Source organism: Orcinus orca, chromosome 9 (assembly GCF_937001465.1).
Source record: "Orcinus orca chromosome 9, mOrcOrc1.1, whole genome shotgun sequence".
In the NCBI taxonomy this organism is placed as follows: Eukaryota; Metazoa; Chordata; class Mammalia; order Artiodactyla; family Delphinidae; genus Orcinus; species Orcinus orca.
Genome location: NC_064567.1, coordinates 56,761,792 through 56,787,397, shown reverse-complemented (window position 1 = coordinate 56,787,397; position 25,606 = coordinate 56,761,792). Strand labels below are relative to the sequence as shown.

General features: G+C 38.8%; 1 protein-coding gene across 2 annotated transcripts in view; it reads left to right on the top strand.

Moving 5' to 3' along the window:
* The window catches only part of CALCR (calcitonin receptor), a 150,564-nt gene that overhangs the window by 58,988 nt on the left and 65,970 nt on the right, over window positions 1–25,606 (top strand). For both annotated transcript variants that reach the window (XM_049715139.1, XM_033420473.2), the window contains exon 3: window positions 24,218–24,298. In XM_049715139.1, the coding sequence (XP_049571096.1) occupies window positions 24,218–24,298 (81 nt within the window). The remainder of the gene's footprint in view (window positions 1–24,217; window positions 24,299–25,606) is intronic.

The window sequence follows — 25,606 nt, the reverse complement described above, 5'->3', positions numbered from 1 at the left end:
TAAAGCATTTTGAACATTGCTAATACATAGTAAATGCTAATAATATTAGCTATTATTATGACCACTGTTTTTATTGTTATTTGCTAAAACTTTTCTTCAGACACTGTCAGTGAAATACCACTTTTTAAGGTAATAAGGCTATTCACAGGGCACATGGAAAAATCTGGCCAGATAGCCTCGATATATTATTTGAGATTGTTTTTAAAAGCCAGTTTAAGAGCAGAATAATTTTCAGATCCCATTGAAGATTGTTTCTTATAATTATAATGACAGACGATGGCATAAGGGATACTATGTGTATGAACAGAATTTTTTAATGTGTAAAATTTTAAATTAGGTTACAAAAGGAAAAAGTTTACCAGCAATGTACAAAAACAATCCCATAAATGTGTGAATCTCTCCTAATAATCTTATTGCACACAGAGATAAAGGTTTTATCATAATTCTATAAGCTTTCTAAGGACTTTCCACTTCTCTGACTGTATCTGGGCCCTATCCCTGATTTACTGGACTTTCTAGAGGCTTCACTATTAAATTACAGTTTATTCTCAAAACGAAATGGAACTTGCCCAGACAACAATAAAAATAAGTGTCTATGTAGTGAATGTTACTGCATGTCAAATGTTTTATGAACCCAACCTCCTTGAAGTTCATTTTAACACTGCAAGACAGGCATTATGATCCTCATTTTTCATATGAGAAAATGGAGCCTCAGAGAGATTGACTGACTTTCCCAAGGTCACACAGCTCATGAAGGCCATAACAGAGTTTCAAACCTAGCTTGGTCATTTGCCATGTGGAAAGTTTAAGGGGCTTTATTGAAAAAAACAGCATTCTGAAACTATTATCTTTTAAAACATATATAGAAATATTATGAATAAAACATAAGAGAAAAATGAATGGAAATATAAAAACGGAAGAAATATCTTTTTAAACCAGCTGTTCTGTGAGAAACCAGTGGTTCTATATTGCAGTATTTAACAGCAGATAAAAATATGTGTATGTACTTTTACTGTGAGTAGCAGATGTTGTTAGATTTTTTTTTTCAATTCAACATTTATTAACATGAATGATTAACTTGATCTTCCTTGAAAATAAATTTTGAAAATATTTTTTGTGGAGCATTTGAGACTTCTAATTGTCCTTTGGGATTACTTGTATCCCAGTTTCCTTTAAAGCCAGTATTACTTTAGGAACATCCTAGAAGCATAGTGAGAGGAGAGGGAATCAGGATTCATATGCAGGTAAAGACCACATCTCTGGGTTTTCCAGGAAGCACAGAGCAACATGGAAGAGTAGCAGCCTCCTACAGCAGCTCTGTGTCTGGATTTGAGAATGGACATGTATTTGGAGAGTGTTAATGGTCACTTCTGGCCTTCATGGGGCCTTTGGTTTGCCTTAATTTTTTTTTTTTTTTTACGTAGCAGGCTCTACTGCCTGGTAATATTTAGATGCCAGTTCCCACGTACAGTAATCATATAGTGGTTATCATAAAGGATGTCAGTGTTGCCATTTATTGAGGAAAAATATTTTACAACTGCTGTTTAGAACCAGAAATGTTCTGTGGAATCATATGGTACTCTTGTGTATATAAAGGGGCAGATGCAATCCAACTGCGTGGAGCTCTTCAAGACCTACTGAAGAGCCTCATCCCTTTTGAAAGAGAGTTGCTTTTTAATAATTCTCAGATTATCTGTATAAGTCATAGTAATTCATACTATCAAGAATAAAATTATCTTAAATATTTTAGGATCTCCAGCTGGATTTAATTAAGCAAGAGGGTCCCACCCCTGTGTTTATGCTCACCAAATGGTTGTCAGTTCCATGTAAATTTTATGAAAGTCTTATGTATGTTTTTAAGACTCTGAATTAATTTTATTACCAATTATGATACCATCGAACAAAAGACGTGCTTTTCTAAAGTGAGGAGATTATCATGAAGTACTGATAAAATGAAAACAGAGTGTAGATTCAGAAAAATTTAGGTTTGAATTTAGACTACCTCTTACTAAATGGAAGACTTTGAATAAGTCTCTTAATCTCTCTGGGATGCAGTTTCTTCCTCAATAAAATGAAGATGCCACATACCACATAGGGTTGTTGTGAAAGTCAAGAGTGTGATGCCTGGTCATACCAGGTCTCCAACAATTTTGAGTTTAAGGCAGTCGTTAGTAGTACCCTATGGATTCTTCCCCAATCTCACTCCATTCCCTTCCCACTGAGAGGCAACTATTATTTGTTATCCTAGAATTTCTATCACCATGACTTACTTAATGTTTTGTGTCCCTGAGCAATACATATATATTTTTTTCCACCTTGTATATTTTCACTTATCTTTCTATTCTCAGCTCAAGGTCATCTTCATGAAGTCTTCCTCAGTTCCCCAGGCCCCGCTCCCTGACTGTCCCTGCCTCTAGGATTGCTCTTCTCCAACCCATTCTCCAAATAGAATCCTGTCACTCTCCCAATCAACTCTAGAGACTCTCCTGTTCTCCTGGTCCATGCTTAGAGATAAAGGAGTTGATGCAACACATGCAAACCACAGTGTTATTCCTAGGTTTTCTCAAAAGACTGATTAAAGCCCCCCTTGGGAAAGCCTTGCTACTCCCTGATGGATGCCTCCCTGGCCCTCTAGGAGAGGTGGCGTCTTCATAGACCTGTCCCAGAGAGGCCTGGATGCTTTCCGACAGTGAAAGATGAACCCCACCTTAATATTTACTGGGACCTTCTCCCCATGGCTATTGGACAGATCTTTAGCTCCTGATGTTCCTCTGAACCAGGAAAATGTGGAACAGAGAAATGCTGACCTACTCTGACTTCAAAATATAGTTTTAGGGGAAGATACATTTTTATGTCATTGGTGCAAATAATTACAGAGTACTCACTACTCCGAGTTCCACTTGATCAGTGAAATAATGTAAATGAATGCCTTTGCTCATGACAGCGAAACTTATAGGGAGAAAAAAAGTCTCATAAGCTTTTAGAAAAGTTTTTTTTAAGATATAGGTCATTTCAAATCATCTCTGAAAATCCCTTCTATATTAAAAAATTAGTAAAAGTATATAAAAATAATACCTAACTAATATGATTATAGGGAAGCTTTAGGTCAAACTAATGATGTAGGGAAAGTATTTTTCTTTGTATTCAGCCTGTAAGTATCCACATTTTGGAATTAGAATTAAATATTACTAATTTTACCATAGAGATTTTTTAATTCTATATTTATACTTTCATGATATACTGATGTCGTATATATAATTTACTTGATGCTGAGTCCTTAGTCAGGGACATAGTCTAGAAATGCAACATTGTGCCTGGAATAAATACGATTCACTTGATGGAATGATTTCCATTGAGGAAATAAACTGGAGACTTCTGCACTTGTCGGAAAGTTAGTCTCCAAATGCAAGTATTCCAAATGTTGCTCTGGACAAAGTCTTTAGGAAGAAAATAAAACTAGTTTGTTCTCTGAAAGCAGTTGACCTCAAAAGTTTTAGATTGATTCTAAATTGGAATTTTTTGCTGAGTCGTCTTGAAAGTTTTTTCATTTTGTTTTCTTTTTGTCATAGGTACTAAAAGGTCCAAAAGGACCTAGGGCATCTGTTTATTTATATTATATAATGTTAGGAAGCCTGTTAGTTCTTAAATACACTATTAGGATCTTCTCTTTCCCAGACAACAATATCATATTTCAAATAACTTGAGTCTCAGAGTTGCCAGCTACTCTTGAGGATGACTCTCCAAATTATTAGATTTTCAGCAATATGCAAGAAAAGACTTCATCATTTCTTGTCTAAAAACCAATATTGTTGCGACAATTTAAGAGATTTGGGGGAAAGATCTTTGCCTGGGAATCTTATGGGATCCCTCTCTGCCATGCTTTTATCTGAACCAACATGCACCACTGTGCCTTGCTCTGCCCTCAGCTCAGTCACAGATTCTCAAAGGCAGGTTCCAACTCCTAGAAACAAAACTTCTTCTCTCTCATCAAGACCAGGTCACCCTTCAAGTGAAAACATTCAATCTAATTTGCTAAAGGTCATCTTAATATTTCCTGGGCAGATGGGCTGGTGTTTCTGAGACTGACAGATTGATGCCAACTTACCTGGAGTGGATCTTCATTCAGGTTCAGTTGAGTTACAGCTTCACAGTGTAGTTTTTTCCTTATGTCATTGTTCATTTCTGCCACACAGGATTTTTAACATAGAAGTTGGATTTTCTATGATCCAGAAAGAAGAATCATATAGGAAAGAAACATTCATGTAATTTTCTTCCCTTAAAATAACTATTTCCCTTATTCAGTTAAGAATCATTTTGTTTTTAGAAATTAAAATTAAAAGCATACCAAATGCCTCCTCAGAGAAGTCCCTCTTTCCTCTCTTCTCTGTTTCTCTTCAGGTAGAGATCTCAGGGAAAGTGAAAGGCAAGTGTAAAATGAAGCACTAAAGTTAATTTCTAGCCATACTTCTCCTTAGGAACTTACAGGGATGTTTCCTTACCCACACCTGGGCCACACCCAGTGAATCAGAATCTTGAATGAGAGGCCAGGAAACCAGTGTGTTTTTATAGCTCCCTAGGTGATTCTAATATGCATCCAAACTTGAGAAGACCTAGTGTTTCCAATCCTGAAGCAATATTGAATACCTCTCCTGTCCCCAGCTTGCACTTGCTACTACGTATTACCTATGTGACTTTTAATACTGTCTATCCTGTTTTCATATCTGTAAAGTGGATGTGGTGAGTGGTGGTGGCTGCTCTATATTTCTTCATCATGAAAACCACAAGCAAAACCATTTATCTTCCATATAGCAATTCATTCTGTTTGAGGATATTGTAAAATGCAGCAATGTGATTAGGATAATCAGTACATCATTTCCATCCCATTCACTCTGTTTAGAACTAAAGCTCCCAGAGTATTTAGTTAATGGCTATTATATTATTTTATTTTTAAATTTTTCATTCATTCATTTAACAAATATCTATTGGGTATACCTCATGATATACCCTTATGTAGAATGGCCCATCACAGAATCATGGATCCTAGGGCTGAAAGGGACCTAGTCCAATTTTTCCCAATTAGAAGATGGAAAAACTGAGATCTGGAGGGTATTGTATCTTATTCATGACTAGTTACATTAGACTAACACACCTACTTAGTGGCAGAGCTGGAACTAGACCCAAATACTCTTCCTCAATCTTTTTCCTGAGCCCTTAAGGCGTATTTTATTACAGTTACCTGTTGTTGCATAAAATATTACCCCAACATTTAGTAGCTTAAAGCAATAATCATCATTTATTATCTCTGGCTGTTTCTGCATCAGGAATTTAGACAGAGCACAGGGGAAACAATTTGACTTGTCCCTTGATGTCTGGGGCTTCAGCCTGAAGACTTATAGGTGGGGGACTACAATCATGTCAAGCCTCTTTCATCACATGCATGGCAGTTGATGCTTGGACTGTCAATTAGAACACCCGTACTTGGCCCTTCTATGTGTTGTAAGCTGAGCTTCCTTACAACATGGTGGCTGGGTTCCAAGGGCAAGTGTCTCAAGAAAAAGAGAGAGCCAAGGAGAAACCAATAGCCTTTTATAGCTGAGCCTATGAAGTCATGAAGAATCATTTCTGCCATACTCTGAAGGTCAAGTCAATTACTAAGGTATCCCCAAATTGAAAAGGAATGAATGTAGACACAACCTCTTGAAGGAGGAGTGTCCACATCACATCATAAAATGATGCGGGATGAGATTTATATTGGAGCTGCCATTTGGGAGAATACAACCTTTCACAAGTCAGAGCTTATTTATGGGAGCCTGGTACAATTTGAAAACCACGTCCATCACTTTTTTTCTGTAAAAGGGCAAGACAACACAACTCCATCAAGAATACATCCCTGAAAAGCTGAAAGCCAATCATGCTTTAACAACATATCTCAAACATACACACACACACACACACACACACTATATATGTATATCCCCTCCACATTTAATATTCTGAGTTATACTACATCTTCATGCTTATTAATGCTACATGAATGTTAGTAGTAAGATCCTTGAAAAAATGAACAAGAACTCTTTATTATTTTCCAGTGTTTGGAAAGTGGGAGGAACTTTAGTCCCATCATATGGACCCTCAAGAAATCAGAAAAAAATTATATCTGGAGATTTATTATATAAAGTCATATTAGAAAATCTCCCATTATTTTAGAATATATTTCTGAATGTTAAGAGACAGGAATCATTGACAAACTTTAAACCTAATAGGAATTATTTTCTGTTGTGATTAACACAAAATAACCAGAGTGGCTAAAACATTTAAAATCATTTAATCTGATTTCATGACAGAAAATCTTAGTTTTACTTTTTATTTTTAAAACTTACTACATTGACACCTTGTTTTGGAAAATATTTTGTTTTTGTCAGTTGAGCAAATATCAACATAATTTAGCAGATTTAAACTGCTTCAACTTGCAGTTACTAGTTCAGGGAGCCACTGTTATTATCTTATTTAGGGACCATCTATCATATTGCATGTAATAACTTAAGTGAATGCATAAAGATAGCATTAAAAGGTAAGATGAAAAAATCTCTCTAAGCCTTTCAATTTAATGTCAAAGTTAATTTGTTGTATACGTCCCAAAGGAAGGACATCCTTATTAATTCATCCTTTCTAACCACTGAACGTGTAGATGGTCTAAGTCCTTGTTCTTCTAATTTTCAAAACTCTATCAATTTACTTGGGAATTATTTTCTAAATATTTTTAGAATTTTAAACATAGTCCTTGAATTAAAAATGTAGCTGGAACAGAGTCCTTGATTCAAGTATCATTAATTGAATAACCCTTAAGTCAAACCCCAACTGAAGAGTCCTTTAAAACTAACTTGAATTCTAAAATACATTCCTAAAGGAATACATGTATAAAATTTTTCTTGATGTTATAGCACTACAAAGGCAATGTGGAAATATTTATACATTTCCCAATCATGACAATTATATATTATATCCTATAAAAATGAAAATCTTGGATCATGTTATATGTGTCTTACCACCAATTTTTCAGAGTGCTGTACTCCATAATTATGATGTACCTAAAGCTGAAAGACCTGTTTGGAAAAATATCTAGTATTGTTAGCCTACAAATGAAGGTCACAAAGCTTTTATAGATGGTTTATGAAAAATTTTCTTGTAGCATCAGTGTTTATGATCTGTTTGTCTATAATCACTGTCCACAATTTTATTCTTAGCATGAACTAATAACATTTTTTTCTGTCGAGTCCAAAACAGAATATGTATTTATTGAGTATACATTTGTGCACACATACATGCAGTAGAAGGCATAAATGGATGGGACAAGTGATTCTTGAATTCCTTTGCCACTCAAGTTACCCATTAACTGAAAGTGAGAGAACCACATATCTACACAATATCTAATTCCTTTTTGCCTGAAATTTTCACTTCATTAATTGATTCACTCTCTTCTGGCACCTGTTTTGGTATAATATAAGTGCAGTCTCTTTGAAATTATTTCCCAAAATATTCATGATTGCTGAGTGCATAGGTATGTTAGTCATTTTGTGAGTCGTGAGAAGTAGGAAAGTCTTAGTTTTTTCTGTACTGAGTACCTAGTTTATTTAATTTTGAACAAGGGAGTAGGAAAGAGGAACCCAAATCCCCAATTTTTAAGCCAGCTCTATAGAAATTAAAATCAGGAAGACATTACTGCATAGTCGCTAAGTACATGGGCTACAAGACCTTCGAGATCTGATATTGAATCCCTGCTCTGCCACTTTCTCACCTGCAAACCTTCTCTCTTAGGATTGTTTTGAGAGAATTAATTTACGTGATGAGAATAAGGCCTCAAGCACCCACCATTCTAGGCACACAACTATTGTCATACAAATAGGTCTTCACAAAAGCAGTACTCTACCTGTGATGCCCTAAGACCTGGATTTTCATTTTAAACAGGGTTAAGTAAAAATATTTCAATGACCCAACTCAGTAGACCACTCAACTACTATTTACAGTCGTGGCTTTCGTTTTGTTTGACTTTCTAACTGTCACGTTAGAATACAGTGTCAACAGAAGCAGAATTTAGGTTTAAATTCAACTAAATTGTATTAAAAACAATTGCATTTATGCTTTAATTGGAGTGTGTTGAAAAGCCCACCCTCCTTTCTGAGTCCACGTGCCCTCTGACAGCCACACTTCTGAGATTGTAGTATATCCAACTGGAAAATATATTCCATTTTGCTTTAACTCATTACCCCCCCTTCTGCTGACTGAAAAAATTTCTTTGGGTATATTCCAAATGGCAATAGAAGTTTTCATTGTACTTATTAGCATCTATGCTTCCATAAGATTCTTTGAGGATATCCAATGACATATTGTAGCTTTAATCCTGGAACTCTTAAGCTAATCAGAGATTCGAGGTTTTGTGAAATTTGGAGCATTGATTCTTACAGATAAAACTGGAGAAGAGGTAGTTGTCTTCATCTTGTCCATGCGAACAATTGCACGCGGGAATGCAAACGTCATCATCCTGATTCCAGTCCTGCACAAACAATGATGTAGGGGTGGTTTCTTGTGCTTGCTTTCTCGGTAATTCTTTCTTTCCTTGGGACCTGATTCAACTTCCAGTCTGTCTCAAGAACCCCAACGTTAAGAGCGTGTATAGGCCTGCCTTACCTGACCATTCACTCTGCCCCTTTCAATCCTAGCTCACTACCCTTCCTGCTTTTCATTGCTCTGCCAGCTGGTGGCCCTTCTGAAATGCTGCTGTTACACTAATGCTTTCTCAGTCAGGTGTTAACTGACATAACAGCTTCACACATCCACTTTTTACCACTTCCTCACCCTATTGTATGTTAACTGTGTGTGTGCTCAACAAGGGAGTGTTCGGCTGCCTTCTAGTTACACTGCTTACTCTTCATTTTCACTAAACTAACCCTAATTTGGCTCTTTGGGACTTTATTCTTTTCTGATATTAGCCACTTTCTGGAGAAGTTTTTGCTTAGGAAACTAAGTTAGAAAACCGAGACCCTCCAGATCGCATACAACCCTGAGTAAGAGATTAAACAAAGACTTAATACAGAAATCTTTAGTTGTGACCAAAATGTATACCACAAAATGGTATACATTTCACCATTATTTGGTTCCCACACAGGCAGTACATCTGTAATAATTGTTAGTAGTTCATTCATGACCTCTGGCCATTTAACTTATTTCCATTGAAAATCTTATTATGTGTTTCTTTGTCTTAGTTTATGATTCAATTTTGTCTTATGCTTTTTCTTTTTGCCTTTCTATGATGATTTCAATACTCACCACACATGTGCTTACTACTGGGGCAAAATCACCATAGTGAAGCATTTTAATGACAGCACTCTGTTGTGTTTTTTTTTGCGGTACGCGGGCCTCTCACTGTTGTGGCCTCTCCCGTTGCGGAGCACAGGCTCCGGACGCGCAGGCTCAGCGGCCATGGCCCACGGGCCCAGCCGCTCCGCGGCATGTGGGATCTTCCGGGACCGGGGCACGAACCCGTGTCCCCTGCAACGGCAGGCGGACTCTCAACCACTGCGCCACCAGGGAAGCCCTAGCACTCTGTTTTTGATGGTAGCGCAAGGCAGCTTGTTCTTAGTGCTCCTTCACAAGGAATTGTGCGATGTCCCAAGGAAAAGAGAAGAGCTATTAAATAGCTGATAGCCCTGATGCAATGTCTTCTATTTCTTGGCCACATTCTGGAGCTATCCAGGAATGGATGTCCTTAATGACTTCTTTCCAAGAAAATTCTCCAGAGAAATAAGGTATCTTCCCCTCTCTAAGCAGTATTATTAAATGGAGCTTTTGTCATTTGGCACACTGCCATTCAGAGGAGAGCTGTGATCTTGCCCCAGTGGGAGACAGAAGAGTACAAAATGTATCCTCTGGGTCCCAAGATCCTGACTACAGGTTAGAACACAGGAATGGTCTGTCAGCAGTTTTCTCCCACAGAAAAGTCCCTTCAGTTTCCTCCTTCTTTCATCCCTGAATACTGAGTGTTGCAGTGCCTAATACTCCATTCTGTTGTCGCCATCCTCCATCTTTATAGAATTGTAGAGTTACTGAAAGTTAGGGAGCTTATAGTAGTCTCTCATTTTCCACATCTCGCCAAATTTCCCACAAGTAGCTAATAACAGGGCTGGGACTTGAATCCGTATCTCCAGACTCCCATTCAAGTTATTCCCCCTCAGCCCCACCGCAGTCAGCTACTTTATCCTTTCCCACTGTGTCAGTGATGAGCTCTGAATGATGCCAGTCATTTAGAGCTTTTTTTTGATGTCTTTATCATTTTTTATTTCTATTTTTAATTGTGGTAAGATACAAGGATCATAAAATTTTCCATCTTAACCATTTTTAAGTATATAATTCAGTGGCCTTAAGTACCTTCACATTGTTGCACAAGCATCTACCTCCAGAACATTTTTCATCTTGCAAAACTGAAAATCATACCCATTAAACAGTTAACACCCCTGGCCCCATGCCTTCCCACTGTGGTGGTATCTCATTGTGGTTTTTATTTATGTTTCCCTTATGATTAGTGATGTTGAGCATCTTTTCAAGTGCTTATTGGCCATTTGTGTATCTTCTTTGGAGACATTCTATTCAAGCTCTTTGCCCAAATTTTAATGTAGTTTTTTCTTGTTGAGGGTTTTGGTTTTTATTTATTTACTTATTTTTGGATAACTTATATAACACTTGTCTCTTCCTGAGAAATGTCATGCTAAAAAAAAGATATTTCAAGATATAACATGGGTGTAATTTACATAGAGTTGCCAATCTGGCATTTTTTATCAAAGATAGATTACAAGCCTAGTCACTGAACAGTTTAAGCATTTATCTTTCTTACATCTTAAAATGTAAGGATTATGGTAGACATAGAGGCCTATCTTTTGTACAAGTACTATTTGAGTGTCTGCTCAAGATGGCAGATCACAGATTTCACATACAGTGGGAGAAAGAAAAAAAAATTACTGAACAGAGGAAATAATATGTGGTTAAAGAATTCTTTCTGGTGCTTCCCTGGTGGCGCAGTGGTTGAGAGTCCGCCTGCCGAGGCAGGGGACACGGACTCATGCCCCGGTCCGGGAAGATCCCACATACCGCAGAGCGGCTGGGCCCGTGAGCCATGGCTGCTGAGCCTGCGCGTCCGGAGCCTGTGCTCCGCGGCGGGAGAGGCCACAGCAGTGAGAGGCCCGCGTACCACAAAAAAAAAAAAAAAAAGAATTCTTTCTGACATTCTTTGTGTACCGGATATTGCTGAGGTTAAATATGGTAACTACCTTATAGTCTGTTATTTTGCCTTTATTTCAAACACAGATGTTGCAAAATTTAACTACTCAGCTACATTTAAATAATGTTACAATGATAGTGTATATTAGTAAAGGCAAATGTGAATGTAAGAATTTGTTGTTCTCTCCCCTGCTGGTGGGAATTTCCAAAAAGCAAAACGGTCATAAGAAGTAAAATGGAAAACTTGGGCCATATTCTATAACATCACTGAACCTGTTCTGCCTTTGTTTGTGTTTTGTTAGGAGTTGTTTTTATCAGTGTATTATGACTATTTTTTCACTAGTCATTGTGATTCATTTCCCTTTATAGTTTAGTAATTACATTTGTGAAATATATTTTTAACACCTAATCACCATCAGGGCACTCTTAAGAGATGAAATTAGAAAGACCATCAGACATTCTGTCTTAACTGTATTGCTAATTTAGTACTAACTCATTTTTTTTTATTGCAACTTGCTATTGGTATCATGAATGGAGCTTTAATTGTAGAGAATGGTCCTCGCTGAAATGGCACTCCCCTTGATTTAAGTGCCTTCTTTTAATTTATGGAGTATTCCTTTTGGGGGATTATTGTCAAACATTTTTTAATTATACTTCCAGTTACTGGAAGACAGATTGAAAGCAGGGCCAAACAATTAAGGTGTGATGAGCATAACTTTCCCGCCTCTCTACAGCTTTCTTATTCTGTGCTCCAAAGCTCCACCCCAGGGAACGTTCCTATTAGCAAGACTAAATAAAACCCGGAACCTACATTCCTAAACCAAATCACATTCGTTAAGTTTACTTCTTTGGTGTTCCTAATTAAATTTATGATTAGATAAGTCTTGTTTTATGTACCGTAACTTCTTTATATACTTAATTTTTTAAAAGTCATAGACTTTATGACTTGGCAAAGCAAGTCATAAACAAGTTCATCACAAAGACCAAACTTTCTTTAATAAAGCAGGTTGCAAAATGTTCTCTTCACCTGAAATATTAGATCGCCACATTGAAATTGACTTGGACACCATCTATTTAGATAAGTGTTCTTTAGATCAGAACCTTGAACATCAGCTGTTGGGGTCATGGTGGGAAACAACTGCTATGATGGAAACTATATCATCATGGCTGACAGTTAGGGATCCAGTTTGGCTGACCATCCCTGATGTCATTAATCCTGCTTAATCTCCCTGCTTTTTCAAGGGAATCCAGCTAATTTTACAGAACCTTTGGAACTGCTTACACAGTCATGCAAAAAGGATAATTTCCAAGGTGCTCAAATGTCAGGGAAATGGATCCTTAAATAATTGAATAAGAAAAGGAAAGCTTTGTAATGATTAAATTACATTTGGTGGCACTTTCCTCTATCAGTAAATATATGCTACTGGAATTGGAAATACAGGGGCAAGCTTGTCCCTTGTAAGGTGGTAGGTAAAATATCTTTGTATGGAATCTCAGGAATGTGGGTGCATAAGGGTAGCTCTCACTCAGGCATTCTCTGTAGTGCATAATGGCTCATAAGAGCAAGAAATGCATCTGGCTTAGTAATATTTAATGAGTGAATTTATAAATACAAAAGTGCTCTCTTTACAACATGAGGAATATAGGCAATATTTTGTAATAACTATAAATGGAAAGTAACCTTTAAAATTGTATTAAAATTTTTAATTAAAAATAAATAACTAAAAGAAAAATATTCTTAATCACTAGAATCAGAGAAATTAAAATTAAAAAAAAATTTTAATTAAAAAAAATAATGTTCTCTGCCTCATTCCACCCCACCTCCATTTTTGCAAACACAAATGTAGAGATACATGCACAATGAAGAGCAAGGTTATGGAAGAGAGGAGGGACGTGGAGAACGCCAGGGCTGGTTTACAGCTGGCGAGCATTGGTATAACAGTGCCCGTGGTTAACAGCCAGCAATTGTTCTGACTGGTGGATGTTTAAGTAGCAACAGTTGTTAAATATGTTGAATAACAGCACAGGTTATTTCTTTATTTAACCCATTTTGTTCCAGGCTAAGCACCTTCTACCCTAAGATATCCTTGAGATCAGAACCAAACAGAATTCCTGAAGGTAATTAAGAGAAATTGAGCTGGGCAGGAGAATGAACTGTGGTCATGGGTTACTTCTATCCCAACTAGACCAAGCCTCAGAGGCTTCACTGGCAGAAGGTTGAATCCAGCTAGGGAAAACCTTTGATAGGGGGCAGGGTAGTAAGTTAGAGTGTACACTAGTTTGGGAATCTATGGTTTAAGTTTAACCAGAGCTCTTTCACGAACTTTCTAACCAATTTAAGGGAAGTCATTTCAGTGGGTTTTCAGTGAAAAGTTTGGAAAATTTGAACTTTAGAATCCCTTCCAGTTCCATCATCTAATCAAATCAGGCAAATCTTTTTCTAAAAGAGGATTTTTTTCAATAGTGTGTATAAGGACACAGTAATATGTATATAAGGACTAAAACCATAAACCTACCATTTTAAACTCCTGTTGGTATTTGTAGAATGGTTTGATATGTGTATGACATTGAATTCTACCTAAATATTTTAAAGTTTGACTTAAAGGGTTATTTGTGAAAGTGGACTTTCAAAACAAAGCACCAACTCAGTCATCTAATCGTCAGATTTTCAATAATCCAGACAAGTTATGGCAAAGTCCTGCAATTTCTATTCCAATATAACAAAGAAATGCTAATAAGTCTGCAACATTTGCCTATAACTACAGTCTTTTCTGCACATAAAGAGAAAGCAACACACCTTTCATTCACTGAAATCAAAAGCCAACTATTAGCCAAGCTTGCCTGTTCATTCCTTGAGTATTGATTGCACATTATTATTGGTAGATATAATTAGTAACAACAGCTAATTTAAATGAATTTAAAGGATCCATTGTTGCAGGACTTCTCAGAACCTTTAATATCCTAACATAAACATAAAACTTTTCCAGAAAAGAGCACATGGTATTTCACATTTCTCAAACCTTTTCCCAGTGAACTATTCCTTCCTTTTATTTATGAGTTATTAAATAAGTGGTCACAGGGATCATATTTTAGAAAACACAATGTGGGAAATGCTGTTTATATTAATTTTCTATTGAAGGGTCAAACAGACCCAATATTTACCTAATTGTTATGCTACCTCTGTCGGCAAAAAACGTTTTTTATTTTATTGCAACTCAGAGCCAGTATTGGAGTAAGAAAAACTCTTAATTATGATCCAATTGTCTAATTTTATATTGATGTCCAGAAAGGTGCAGTAATGTGCTTAAGTGTCATGTAGTGAGTTTGAGGTGGGTCTAGGATTGGAGTATAGAGACTTTATTCCTTAGCCCAGTATTTTTTTTCCATTACACTTCACTGACTCCTCTTCCCATATCTGTCGTCGCTGATCTCAACAGAAGTGCTTATAAAGAACATATGAAGACGCTAATAACGATCAGGTGCATTTTAGGGTCTCCAAATAGAAGACCCTGCTGACAATTCAAATTCCATTTGCCCAAAACTGAGTTTGCTTCTTTCTTGTTATACGGCAGTGTATATGTAAGGAATAAGAACGTGGAGTTTGGAAACAACTCACTTAGATCTTCTTCAATATATTCAGTGATTCCCGCATCCTCGTCTTTGTTCATACTGACCCTTTAGACTGAATTGTTTTTCTCCCAACCTCTCACATATTGAAATTAAATATCTTGAGATGGCATTAAAGCACATGTAATAAGTTCATGATGTATTTTTAATTAAATTTAATTAAACCAAACAGTTTCTATCTCCCCTTTCCCTCTCACGGCTGCTACTGGAGATCCAGTACTAGAAAGTATCCACGAGATTCTGGTGCCCTTCCCTTAAATTAATTTTAATTGGCCTAATTTTATCTAATTATCCATTAATAATATCCATTTGAGTAGTGGCACACTTCCGAACTGCACAAGATTCGGAACCATTTCTCCAAGATCTCTCTATTTATTAATGTTGCCTAGCTGACTGCTTAGAGACTATTCTCTGTTTCAGTCAATAAATGTTTGTTGAGCACTTACTATGTCAGGTCATTGATGTGAGTGAAAGAAAAAGTCTTAATTTTTTTCAATATGGCATCATTTTTATTCTGCTTCACTTCTCATCTAGATTCTTCCTTTTACATTGTGTGCCAACCTATTTACCAAAAAAAGCTTCCCTATTCAGAGGGTGCCAGTTTTTACCAGCTAGACTAGGAGCCTGGATTTAGATGGGATTTTAAACTCATGATGAGCAGCAGGAAGGCACTCTGTTTTGCTTAATGGAGCCACATAAATTGGGTATGACCACATTATGCCTTGGCAAATTAGTTCTTGTACTAGTGAAGAATGATTTTCTAGTAGGTTATATAATCAAGGAGTTGTCCAAACAGAAGGCACTGGTGAGGCAGCAAACCATCATACCCTGTGGTTCCAGGGTTCCACAAAATTCACTTACCTACTCACTTGGATTGTATCTACAGGACCATATTAAATCGAGTTGTCTTCAAAAGAAATGCCAAATTTCAAATCTGAAACAGGTTCTAGGCCTTGGGGGACAGAATGCCACAGCTGTTTTTATTTTTTTTATTTCTTTTTGTTTTTTGTTTTTTTTTGCGGTACGCGGGCCTCTCACTGTTGTGGCCTCTCCCGTTGTGGAGCACAGGCTCCGAACGCGCAGGCTCAGCGGCCATGGCTCACGGGCCCAGCCGCTCCGCGGCATGTGGGATCTTCCCGGACCGGGGCACGAACCCGCGTGCCCTGCATCGGCAGGCGGACTCTCAACCACTGCGCCATCAGGGAAGCCCCCACAGCTGTTATTAGATAAGCAATGCCTTCCTCCTCCTTTCTACTCTTTGCCCATACCCCTCCATCTTACTCCTTGTTCTCATAGCCAGAGAAGTAAAGCAGAGGCTCTTGACAAATAATGTTCCAGAGGAGCAATCGCCTCTGAGATGCCTTTTATAGCTTTGGGCTTTGTACCAAGGCTGGGGAATATTTAAGACCTCAGAAATTCCACTTTTGCTCCATGGAGAAGAAAAAAAGAAAATTTTAAGTAAAAGGGCAGTTCTTTCTCATGGCTTGCAGGCTTCATTCACTATGGTGGGTTAGAAATTGCCATTGAGCCAAAAGAGCATTTTCCAAAGTATATTCTGTACATGGATCAATAATTGTTATTATTAAAAATGTTTTTCAGGGTCAAACAGGTTTGGAGAATGAAGAGTTAAAGTCAAACTAGTGTTTTCGGTACAGGAAAATTAGCTACTTTAAAGTGCTCATGTCTCTGGTACATCTCTAAGAGGAATATAGAAAACGCTTAGTTTCCTAAACTTCTTTGGCCATGGAAACTTTATTTTATGCTGCTTCTCATGGGATTCCCACTATTCTATGGAGTACACTTTTGGAAATGCTGATCTATGAGAATAGATACATTATTTTCAGACATTGACGTTTCATATTCTTCCCCCAAAATAAAAATAGTGTAACTTTACTTTCCAAGGAAATCTGTTCTCTTTAAATGAAGAGTAGTCTATTTAATCACCATCATTGTATTAGCGATTTAGATGCTATTTATTCACTGGAGGAGTGGTTTCCGCTAACCAGCACACCCCTGCAACACAGGGATACAATTTTCTAGAGATGAGTGATGGGTGCTCATTTGTGGATTCAGAGCAATGCATGTTCTGTTGTCCCCCTCAGTGACTGAACCACTGTCCAAGGTTACCTTATTTCTGTATTCTAAACCAGGCTCCCCAATCAGGTGTTTAGATTCCACGTCCATCTGGCTTATATGTGGGCTTCCACAAGAGCTTTTGTTTAAAAAAAAAAAAAAGGTTAAAAGACATTTTGGAAACCACTGCCCTAAGTAGCTAAACTACTGAGACAGATCCAGGGGTATCAATTTGCTTTACATATGGAAGTGTATTCTTCTCCTATTCAAGGAGGATATGGATACAGAATCGGTATGAAACTGGCATAGAAGTGGAGCTTTTTGCCCAAAACTAAAGAAATAATAAAAGCAGAAGCCAAAATAAGAATCTCTTGGCTCCATATTATTCTTATTGGCTCTTATTATTCTTGGGTAAAGAATAAGCCTCCCTGCCTTACCAAATTCTGACCCTAATTCATCCCTTAAACAAAGCAACCAATATTTACTGACCATTTACTATGTTCCAGACTCTTTTCTAGGTTCTAGGGTTACAAGACTAAACAATGTCCTTGTTGTAGAGAAGAAATAGGAGAAATATCAAGAAGCAAGTAAATAATCTGATGTCAAAGTTAAGCTCTGTTCTGGCTTTCTTGGAGTCATCTTCCAGGTGTACCGTATGACTGTCTGATCACAAGTTCTCTGTCTCACCTGTTCCCATTACAATTTGAAAGTTTCTAAGTTGCATTTTTATCTCCATTAGCTAATGTTTGCCTGATTTTGTCCTTTTCTACCTGGGTCCAGGTTCAACTTACTAAGCATAGAAAGTTAGAAAATTTCTAGCTTCTAAAAAACTGAATTAGAAAATTCCCGCCTATCAAAAATTCCACATTAGTCTTTCTCTAGATTCCACCCTGAAACCTACCCATCCTTTAATCATCTATTCAGCTAATATTAGGGCTCATTTTGGGTTTTCCACAGCTGTTACTCTTATTAACTTTCTTCACTCTTTTTTCTCTTTTTTTGAAGAATCCTAGAGAAAGTGAATTACTTCATTCCTCATTCTGGTTCTACTCTTTTTTGCCTTGTTTATCTCCCTTAAATTCTTAAAGCCCTGTCTTTCTTCACAACTCTACCTATGCATTCTTTCTCCTATCTTCACAAATCACCATGAAACACCACAACAAAAATCCCGTGTGCTGCAGCTAAGACCCAGCACAGCCAAAATAAATAAATAAATAATAAATAAATATTTTTTAAAAAACATTTTTCTCAAAGAGAGGCATATCTACAAGGTACTGTTTAACCCTGGACAATTACAGTTGAAATTTTCTGACTAGAGGCAGGTGCAGTACAGCCCAGATATACTATAAAGTTACACATGAGGAATTTGTTAAGAGTTCAAAATAATGCAAGACCATTTAAAATTACAGACCTCTTCACTTAATAGGAAAAAAGAAAGGACTTTGTTTCTTGGCTAAACCTCTCTGTCATTTCCAAGTGTTCAGTCTCAGATCTATTTTCATTCACCTTAGTTGTTCATGGTACAAATGTAAACACGGTATGTGGGGCTTTGAAAGCCTGGACCTCCCCTTTCCTAGGCCAAGATGACTACACAGCTCCACTCACCTTAACGGTGACAAGTCTCCCACCGTTTCTATTGCTCTGCATTGTAATGATACCGTTTAGTCAAAACCAAGCAACTGATACTTTATAAAATATCAAGTGACATCACATGTGACTTAGATAGAATAAGCCAATTAACTGCCTAATCGCCCCATATTCACCGTCATAGAGAAGCTGGCTTCTCACTGTGCTTAGCTCTCACATTTGGAATTAATGAGCAGGACTTTCATGGGAAGAACAGATCTGGTTTTTAATTCTTAACACCTGTAATGTTCCATCCATCCTGCTTCTCTCAGGGAGGAAATCCTAGGACTATCATACTCAACAGACCCTTAGAAATTCATTGTATGTCTATGATTTCCTTCTTAAAAAGTAGGGGGCTTCCCTGGTCGCGCACTGGTTGAGAGTCCGCCTGCCGATGCAGGGGATGCAGGTTCGTGCCCTGGTCCGGGAAGATCCCACATGCCGCAGAGCGGCTGGGCCCGTGAGCCATGGCCGCTGAGCCTGCGCGTCCGGAGCCTGTGCTCCGCAACGGGAGAGGCCACAACAGTGAGAGGCCCGCGTACCGCAAAAATAAATAAATAAAAAGTAGGATCTAACTAAGGAAAGCTGTACCAATTTCACAGGTATGTGAACACTTCAAAAGTCCTACCTTTTACATCAGGAAATAAGTCTCATCCAGTACGCAGGTAATAATATTCCCAGTTAAGGGAGAAGAGCTCTTCCTCTTCCCTACTTCCCCTTGCTGAATTCCTTCATTATCTGTCCTTGTACCGAAGCTAGCTATCTAGGAGACAACTTTAATTTCTCCCTTTTTATTCCCCTCCATGATCATATTGGTGCTTGTTGCTAAAGGGGGCCCTGTATTACTACATTCCTAGCCAAGGGTTTTATGCATTTACTTAAAGTTTGGAGGCAATCACTGAAGGAAGATACAATTACATTCATTTTGGTATAGGAAATGGGTTGGAGGGATGGCGACTTGAAGTAGGGAAACTGGTCATGAGGCTGTTGCTAGGGTCCTGATGAGAAAGATGGAGCTCTGAACTAAGGTGGTGGAGAAGGGTGAACACTTTAACAAGATACCAAGGGCTGATAGAATGGGAGTCATAGAGACTAGATGTCAGGTATAAGGAAGTGGGTGGAATCAAGGACCATCCCTGGTTTCCTATTTGGACAGTTCATGGATAATTGTGGAAGTCACTGACATGGGAGTACAAGGAATCAAAAAGGGAAAAATAATACATTCAAGAGAGTTCTGTGCTTCCTAGAATTCATCAGACCACAAACCACCATTATTATCAAAAATAACAATCACGTGTGAGTGATTGTGTGACGTGCCAGAGATTTATAGATAGCTAAAACATAATCCTTTTCTGAAAGAGGTTTCGCATCAGGCCAGGTTGTTAAGTTGTGTACATACATAGATGAAAATGTGTGGCAGGCACACAAAGTGCCAAAAGGTGGTTTGGGTGATAAATTTTCTAGGCACTCAAAACCTACTTTTCTACCCTTATTTTCACTTCCTGAGAAGCTCTCAGCTCCAGCTAAATTACAGTTTTGTATTCCTTATTCTTCGGCTACCCCTAAATTTTTCTATCTCCACATCTTGTTTTTAATCTGCTTTCTCTGCCTATGTAGGTCTTTGTTTCTTAAAACCCTATTCAGTTCTCAAATTTTAGGTCAAAATACAAATCCTTCTCTCGTTCCCCCAATCAGAAATGATCCTTTATAAAGCTCTGTATTTGTGCCATTTTATTGAACTTTTTACCCAGGCTGTATGATAGTTATTTTAGCACATGTCTTACATCATTCGTGTTGCTCCCTGCCCCCATCCCCCCCACCATGCTCAGTTTCTTGTACTGAAACCACATCTCATCCGTCTCACCCATATTTGCATCCCTTGTAATGCCTCGGCTGTCAATACATGTATGTGTTTTCAACTTACTAGTGGGCTTGAAGTGTCAGAAACAAGGGGTAATGATCAGCATATAAGATGACACTTGAAAGTTATACTTTCCCAATTTCCTGGCATGCTAATATGTGAATTGAATACAGTTTACTCTTGGGGACAAGTATATTAGGCACTGTATGGTCAGGCCACTCAAGATGGTTGTTTTCTTGCTCTGTACATCTCCTGATCCACCAAGTCCTGCTTCTCTCACATGAATATCCAATCCCCTTAATTATAGGGCCTAATTAGTAACTGCCTACGTGCTCACCCCCTGCCCCAGCTGCTGATTTCCCTGGTAACTGAGCCAACATGACGTCCGTTCCCCTATAAATGGTAGCCTCTTTCTGTGCCCGCCCCGCCTCGCCCCGCCCCACCCGGTAGTGAAGGACGCTACCACGGCTTGCCTGCCTGCTCGCCCTCTGCTGTAAACAGTGGGGTGTCGCTCCAGGACCTTTTGCTTAAGAGTCCCCGTCCAAAAAACCACTGAGTCTCTGTTGCTGTCTCCAGGCTCTTTGGTCCCAAGGCTGGGCAGCTATAAGGCTTGCAGTCCTGCGAAGTGCAGCCCAACCACTGGTGAGCCAACCAGGAGGCCGAAGAAACTCCCGTGAGTGCCGAGATGTCGGAAAATAAGGCTGGGGTATGGAAAGTTGCAGAGGTGATCCTGAGGAGGCCGTCCACTAGCAGGTGGGGCTCTGTGGCAGCTGACTACCATGGGAGATGTTTTTCTCTTCCGTCATACTGATGACATCCTGTTAACCTTAGAGCCTTCTTCCGGTGTGAAAGTAGCAGCCCCGTGCTCGTGGCTCATCTGACTGCGTGGGGATGGCTGGTGAATACAAAGTGTAAGAACTTGGATTATCTGTCAAGTACTTGGATGTTAGCTGGTCGGGTAAGACGAGCGTACCCCCGACCCACCACCCCTAAACAACTACAGACACAGGTTTTAGGGGTGTTACCTCGGGACAGGCTTGTCAGTTGGAGGTGGCCAGTCCACCAGAGGGTTTGGCTGGGGCATGTGGCAACGGCAGAATGTCCTTGGCTTCTGGTTCAGCTGCGGAAGGGGGCAGAGCAACAGTATTGTTTCTTGGAACAGCTGTGTGCAGTCTACAGTGCGTTACAACAGGTGGAAGCCATTACTCGAGGTCTACGGAGTCATAGAGTAATGCAAAAAAACCCCACTTTAGGGGCTTCCCTGGTGACACAGTGGTTAAGAATTCACCTGCCAATGCAGGGGACACAGGTTCAAGCCCTGGTCCGGGAAGATCCCACATGCCGTGGAGCAACTAAGCCTGTGCGCCACAACTACTGAAGCCTGAGCACCTATAGCCCGTGCTCCGCAACAAGAGAAGGCACTATGATGAGAAGCCCGCACACCGCAACGAAGAGTAGCCCCCGCTCGCCGCAACCAGAGAAAAGCCTGCATGCAGCAATGAAGACCCAACGCGGCCAAAAAAAACCCCTACTTGTCATGAAGTTCAGGAATGGGCCAATACAAATGCCGTACACTGACATTTCCCCCTGCCCTACAGCCCCTGTGCTGCTGGGCTAATTGAAAGGATGAAGGGACTACTCAGCAACTGACACAGAAAACTCTCTCTTCCAACATGAGGACATGTCCCAGGAGCAATCGTCCCAGTGCTGACGCCCTGTTAACCCAGAGGCAACTAGTCAACACAATCCAAGCTCAACTGTCGACCACTAACGACTGCTGCCAAATGGTCGATCAGGCCAATAACTTGCTTTTGCCCTTGACACAGGATCTACCCCCAGGGGAACACATCATAAATGATCCTAGGACTGGCAGGTAAGTCCCCAGTGGTTTGGGTTTGCTGCCTTGTGGGGAAGAGGATTAGAAAGGGATTTACAGATCTCACCTGTCTTCTACCCAGCCCCACCTAAAACTACTAAGGTAATTAATCCAGGCCCCCTACTGGAGAAAGTCACCATCATATTAACCCCGTGGTCCGTTGCTACAGGCCTCTCCAGTGTTCGGCACTGGCTGTGGGGACTGAGGATGGAGAGGTGGTGGGGTACTGCAGGCCAGGACGAAAACCACATGCAGGGGCAATGTGATCTCAGCGTGCTCTTACTGCTTGTATTTTGCTTAATAGTCATGATCTCCCCTGTGTTGTGCCTGTTAAACATCTTGCCTTCCCTCCTTAGTCTAAGTGGAGGGAATCTGTGGACTGGGTGACAGTGGTGGCCTCACTGTGAAATGAGTTTGATTGGGTCCCTGTCGCGAGAGGACATTTTCATCCTCATCTGGACTTCCATGAAAAATTGACCTGATAAGCGCCTGGCTCCAAAGTTTGCCCACCTCTTGGATTCGTGATACTCTTAAGCCTCTGGTGTCTGTATTGCATGTGTGGTATTTGGTTGGAGTGTGCCTCTGTATTCCTGACCCCAGAGATATCACGGAAAAGGGGCGGATCAAGATTGTAAGGCTCCTGCAGGGTGTGTAGGAGTGGAGTGTATCGTCAGGCCATTCAAGATGGCTGCTCTCTTGCTCTCTGTACATCCCCTGCTCGAGCAGGCTCTGCTTCTCTCAGGTGACTCTCCAATCCTCTTAATTATAGAGCTTAAGTAGTACCTGCCTATGTGTTTGCTCCCTGCCCCAGCTGCTGGTTCCCCTGGTAACTGAGCCAACCTGATATCAATTCCCCTTATAAATGGTAGCCTCCTTCTCCTCCAAGTTGCAAAGCTTGCTGTCATGTCCTGCCTGCCATCTGCTGTAAAACGTGGGATATTGCTCCAGGACCTTTTGCTTAAGATACCCTCTCCAGTAAACCATGGATGTTTCCACCGCAGTCTCCAGGCCATTTCTTTGGTCTCAAGGCTCGCAGGCCTGCAAGGTGCAGCCCAATAGGCATACAGTGTAGATACTAACTGAAACCTAGCAGAATATGTAAAACCTAAAAGTGGTGCAATGAGTAGAGTGTTAGATGCAATGATAACCATTCACCCCTAGTTGAAATCGTTTTCACACAAATCCCGCTGATGAAATGTATATATTTAAAATTTCACTCCTTTATTTTTCCTTGTGTAAAATTACCTGCAGAGTAACAAAGAACTCTTATTTGTGACAAAGCAGCCTGTTTCTGACTGTTGTGCTCTTGAGTAGGACTGGGGACCTCTTAGGGAACAAACAAGCCTTACTATGGAATAAATTTATTTTTAATAGCAACTTGATGCTTGAAGAATTTGTAGGAAAGAAAAATACTCAAGGCTGCAAGTAAGACTGCGTAAATAAAAGTTGGCTTTTGATTACCTGGAAGGCATAGCTATTAATACTTTACAAAGCACAGATTTTATTCATGTCCATTTAGGTGATTTTTGTGGATGTTTCCATTGAAAATTTTCAGCAGTTCTTCTGATGCCATGTGTTAACTGAAGTTCACATTGATTGCTCTTGATTTCTCAGAATCTTTTATGTCCTGATATGTAAAGGGGGCTCCAGAATTTCTTAATGGGAGAACTTTAGACAACAACCAGACAAGTCTTCCTGGCTGAGAGGAAGGGCAATGGAACATGCTGCTGCATTTGCCTCACAAGCTTACTGTACTTACATGGATTGTATTTAGGGTGTCTTTGGGCATTGATCTTCTTCAAGTCAAATAGACAAGAAAAAAAGGCCACAGTCAATATTAGAGCTGTATTAATTTAAACGTCTTTGTTACTTTTATATTTTTCTAGGTCTTAGAAGACCGTCTTCAGAAGCCCAAGATGAGGTTCACACTTACACGCTGGTGCTTGACCCTCTTCTTCTTTCTGAATGTAAGTGAAACAAAGTTATTTTAAGCTATGTTAATCAAGAATGCTGAAGTAGTATGATTATGATTGGGCATTTGCAAGGGTAGACATTGTTCTCCAAAAACCAAACTATAATTTTCTTTAATGTTAACAAATCTCCTCTTAATATTATTCAAGGAAAACTATTACTAACATTTCATACATGTTAACTTAATTTTAAGGGAATTTACATTTTGTAATGTTACACGTCAAACTTTATGGGAATGATTGCTAATGTAGCCCTTCTGTACCTGTTTGAATGAGGATAGTTTATTTTATTATGTAAGGCTGTCATGTTATTTTAATCTTCAGATAAAGTACAGTATAATTTGCTAAAAGTAATCCAGTACTTGGAAATGTAGGTACCTTCATGCTCTTCGAAATAAATTTTAAACAAGAATATTGTAGAAACTACTGGAATATTTTATCTCGTCTGTAAATGTCTAAGCCTTATGTCATATTCTATAGATGCAGAAATATTGGTATATTCTATTCATACTGATATTATTCATCTCAAATGAAATCCTATGTGATCAACTATGTGTACATATTTTTAAATTTCATAAAGCATATAACTAGACATAGATAGAAGAAATCATAAAGTAACTACTAGATAATAAGAAAGTTTGAGTATTATCCAGTCACCGTTTTTTGTTTCTTTTACAAAGAGTATATAACTTTTGGTATGTTTAAAAAAAAAAGTCACTTTTCTCAAAACTCTTACCTAATACATTTTAAAATTAAAAGACTGAAAGAATTTCATATATTTGCATGAGCACGACAGGTGCCTTATGGTTTGTGGGCATTTTTTTTTTTTTTTACTAGCAAGCATTGCATAGGGTACTTAAATGGCTTTGTGCTCTCTTCACTGTAACATAAATTTTGCTTCTGTGTGTTTGGATTACCTATTGGATTTGGAGGATTTGTCCATAAAAAATTTCATACATCAGTTTCCTTCTAAAACACTCGTTATGTTCCACATTGATGCTCTCTATAGAAAAGAAAATTTTTAAACGACGTTGACCTTAATTATTCTAAAATGTCACTTCTTGGATACATTACTAACCACTACCAATATATTTTTGAATTCTACTGACCTGATTTCCAAATGGCCTTTAAAAACTATCAGTTTGTGTCACCGCATTCCATTAGCCTCATCTACTTTTACCAAAACTACCCACTCACTTTCTCTTCTTACCTGCAGTAATACAATAGGCTTAGAACAGTGCTTGGCACTTAGTGAGTGCTAAAAAGATGGTAGTGATGACAATGACAACAATGATGAAGACATAA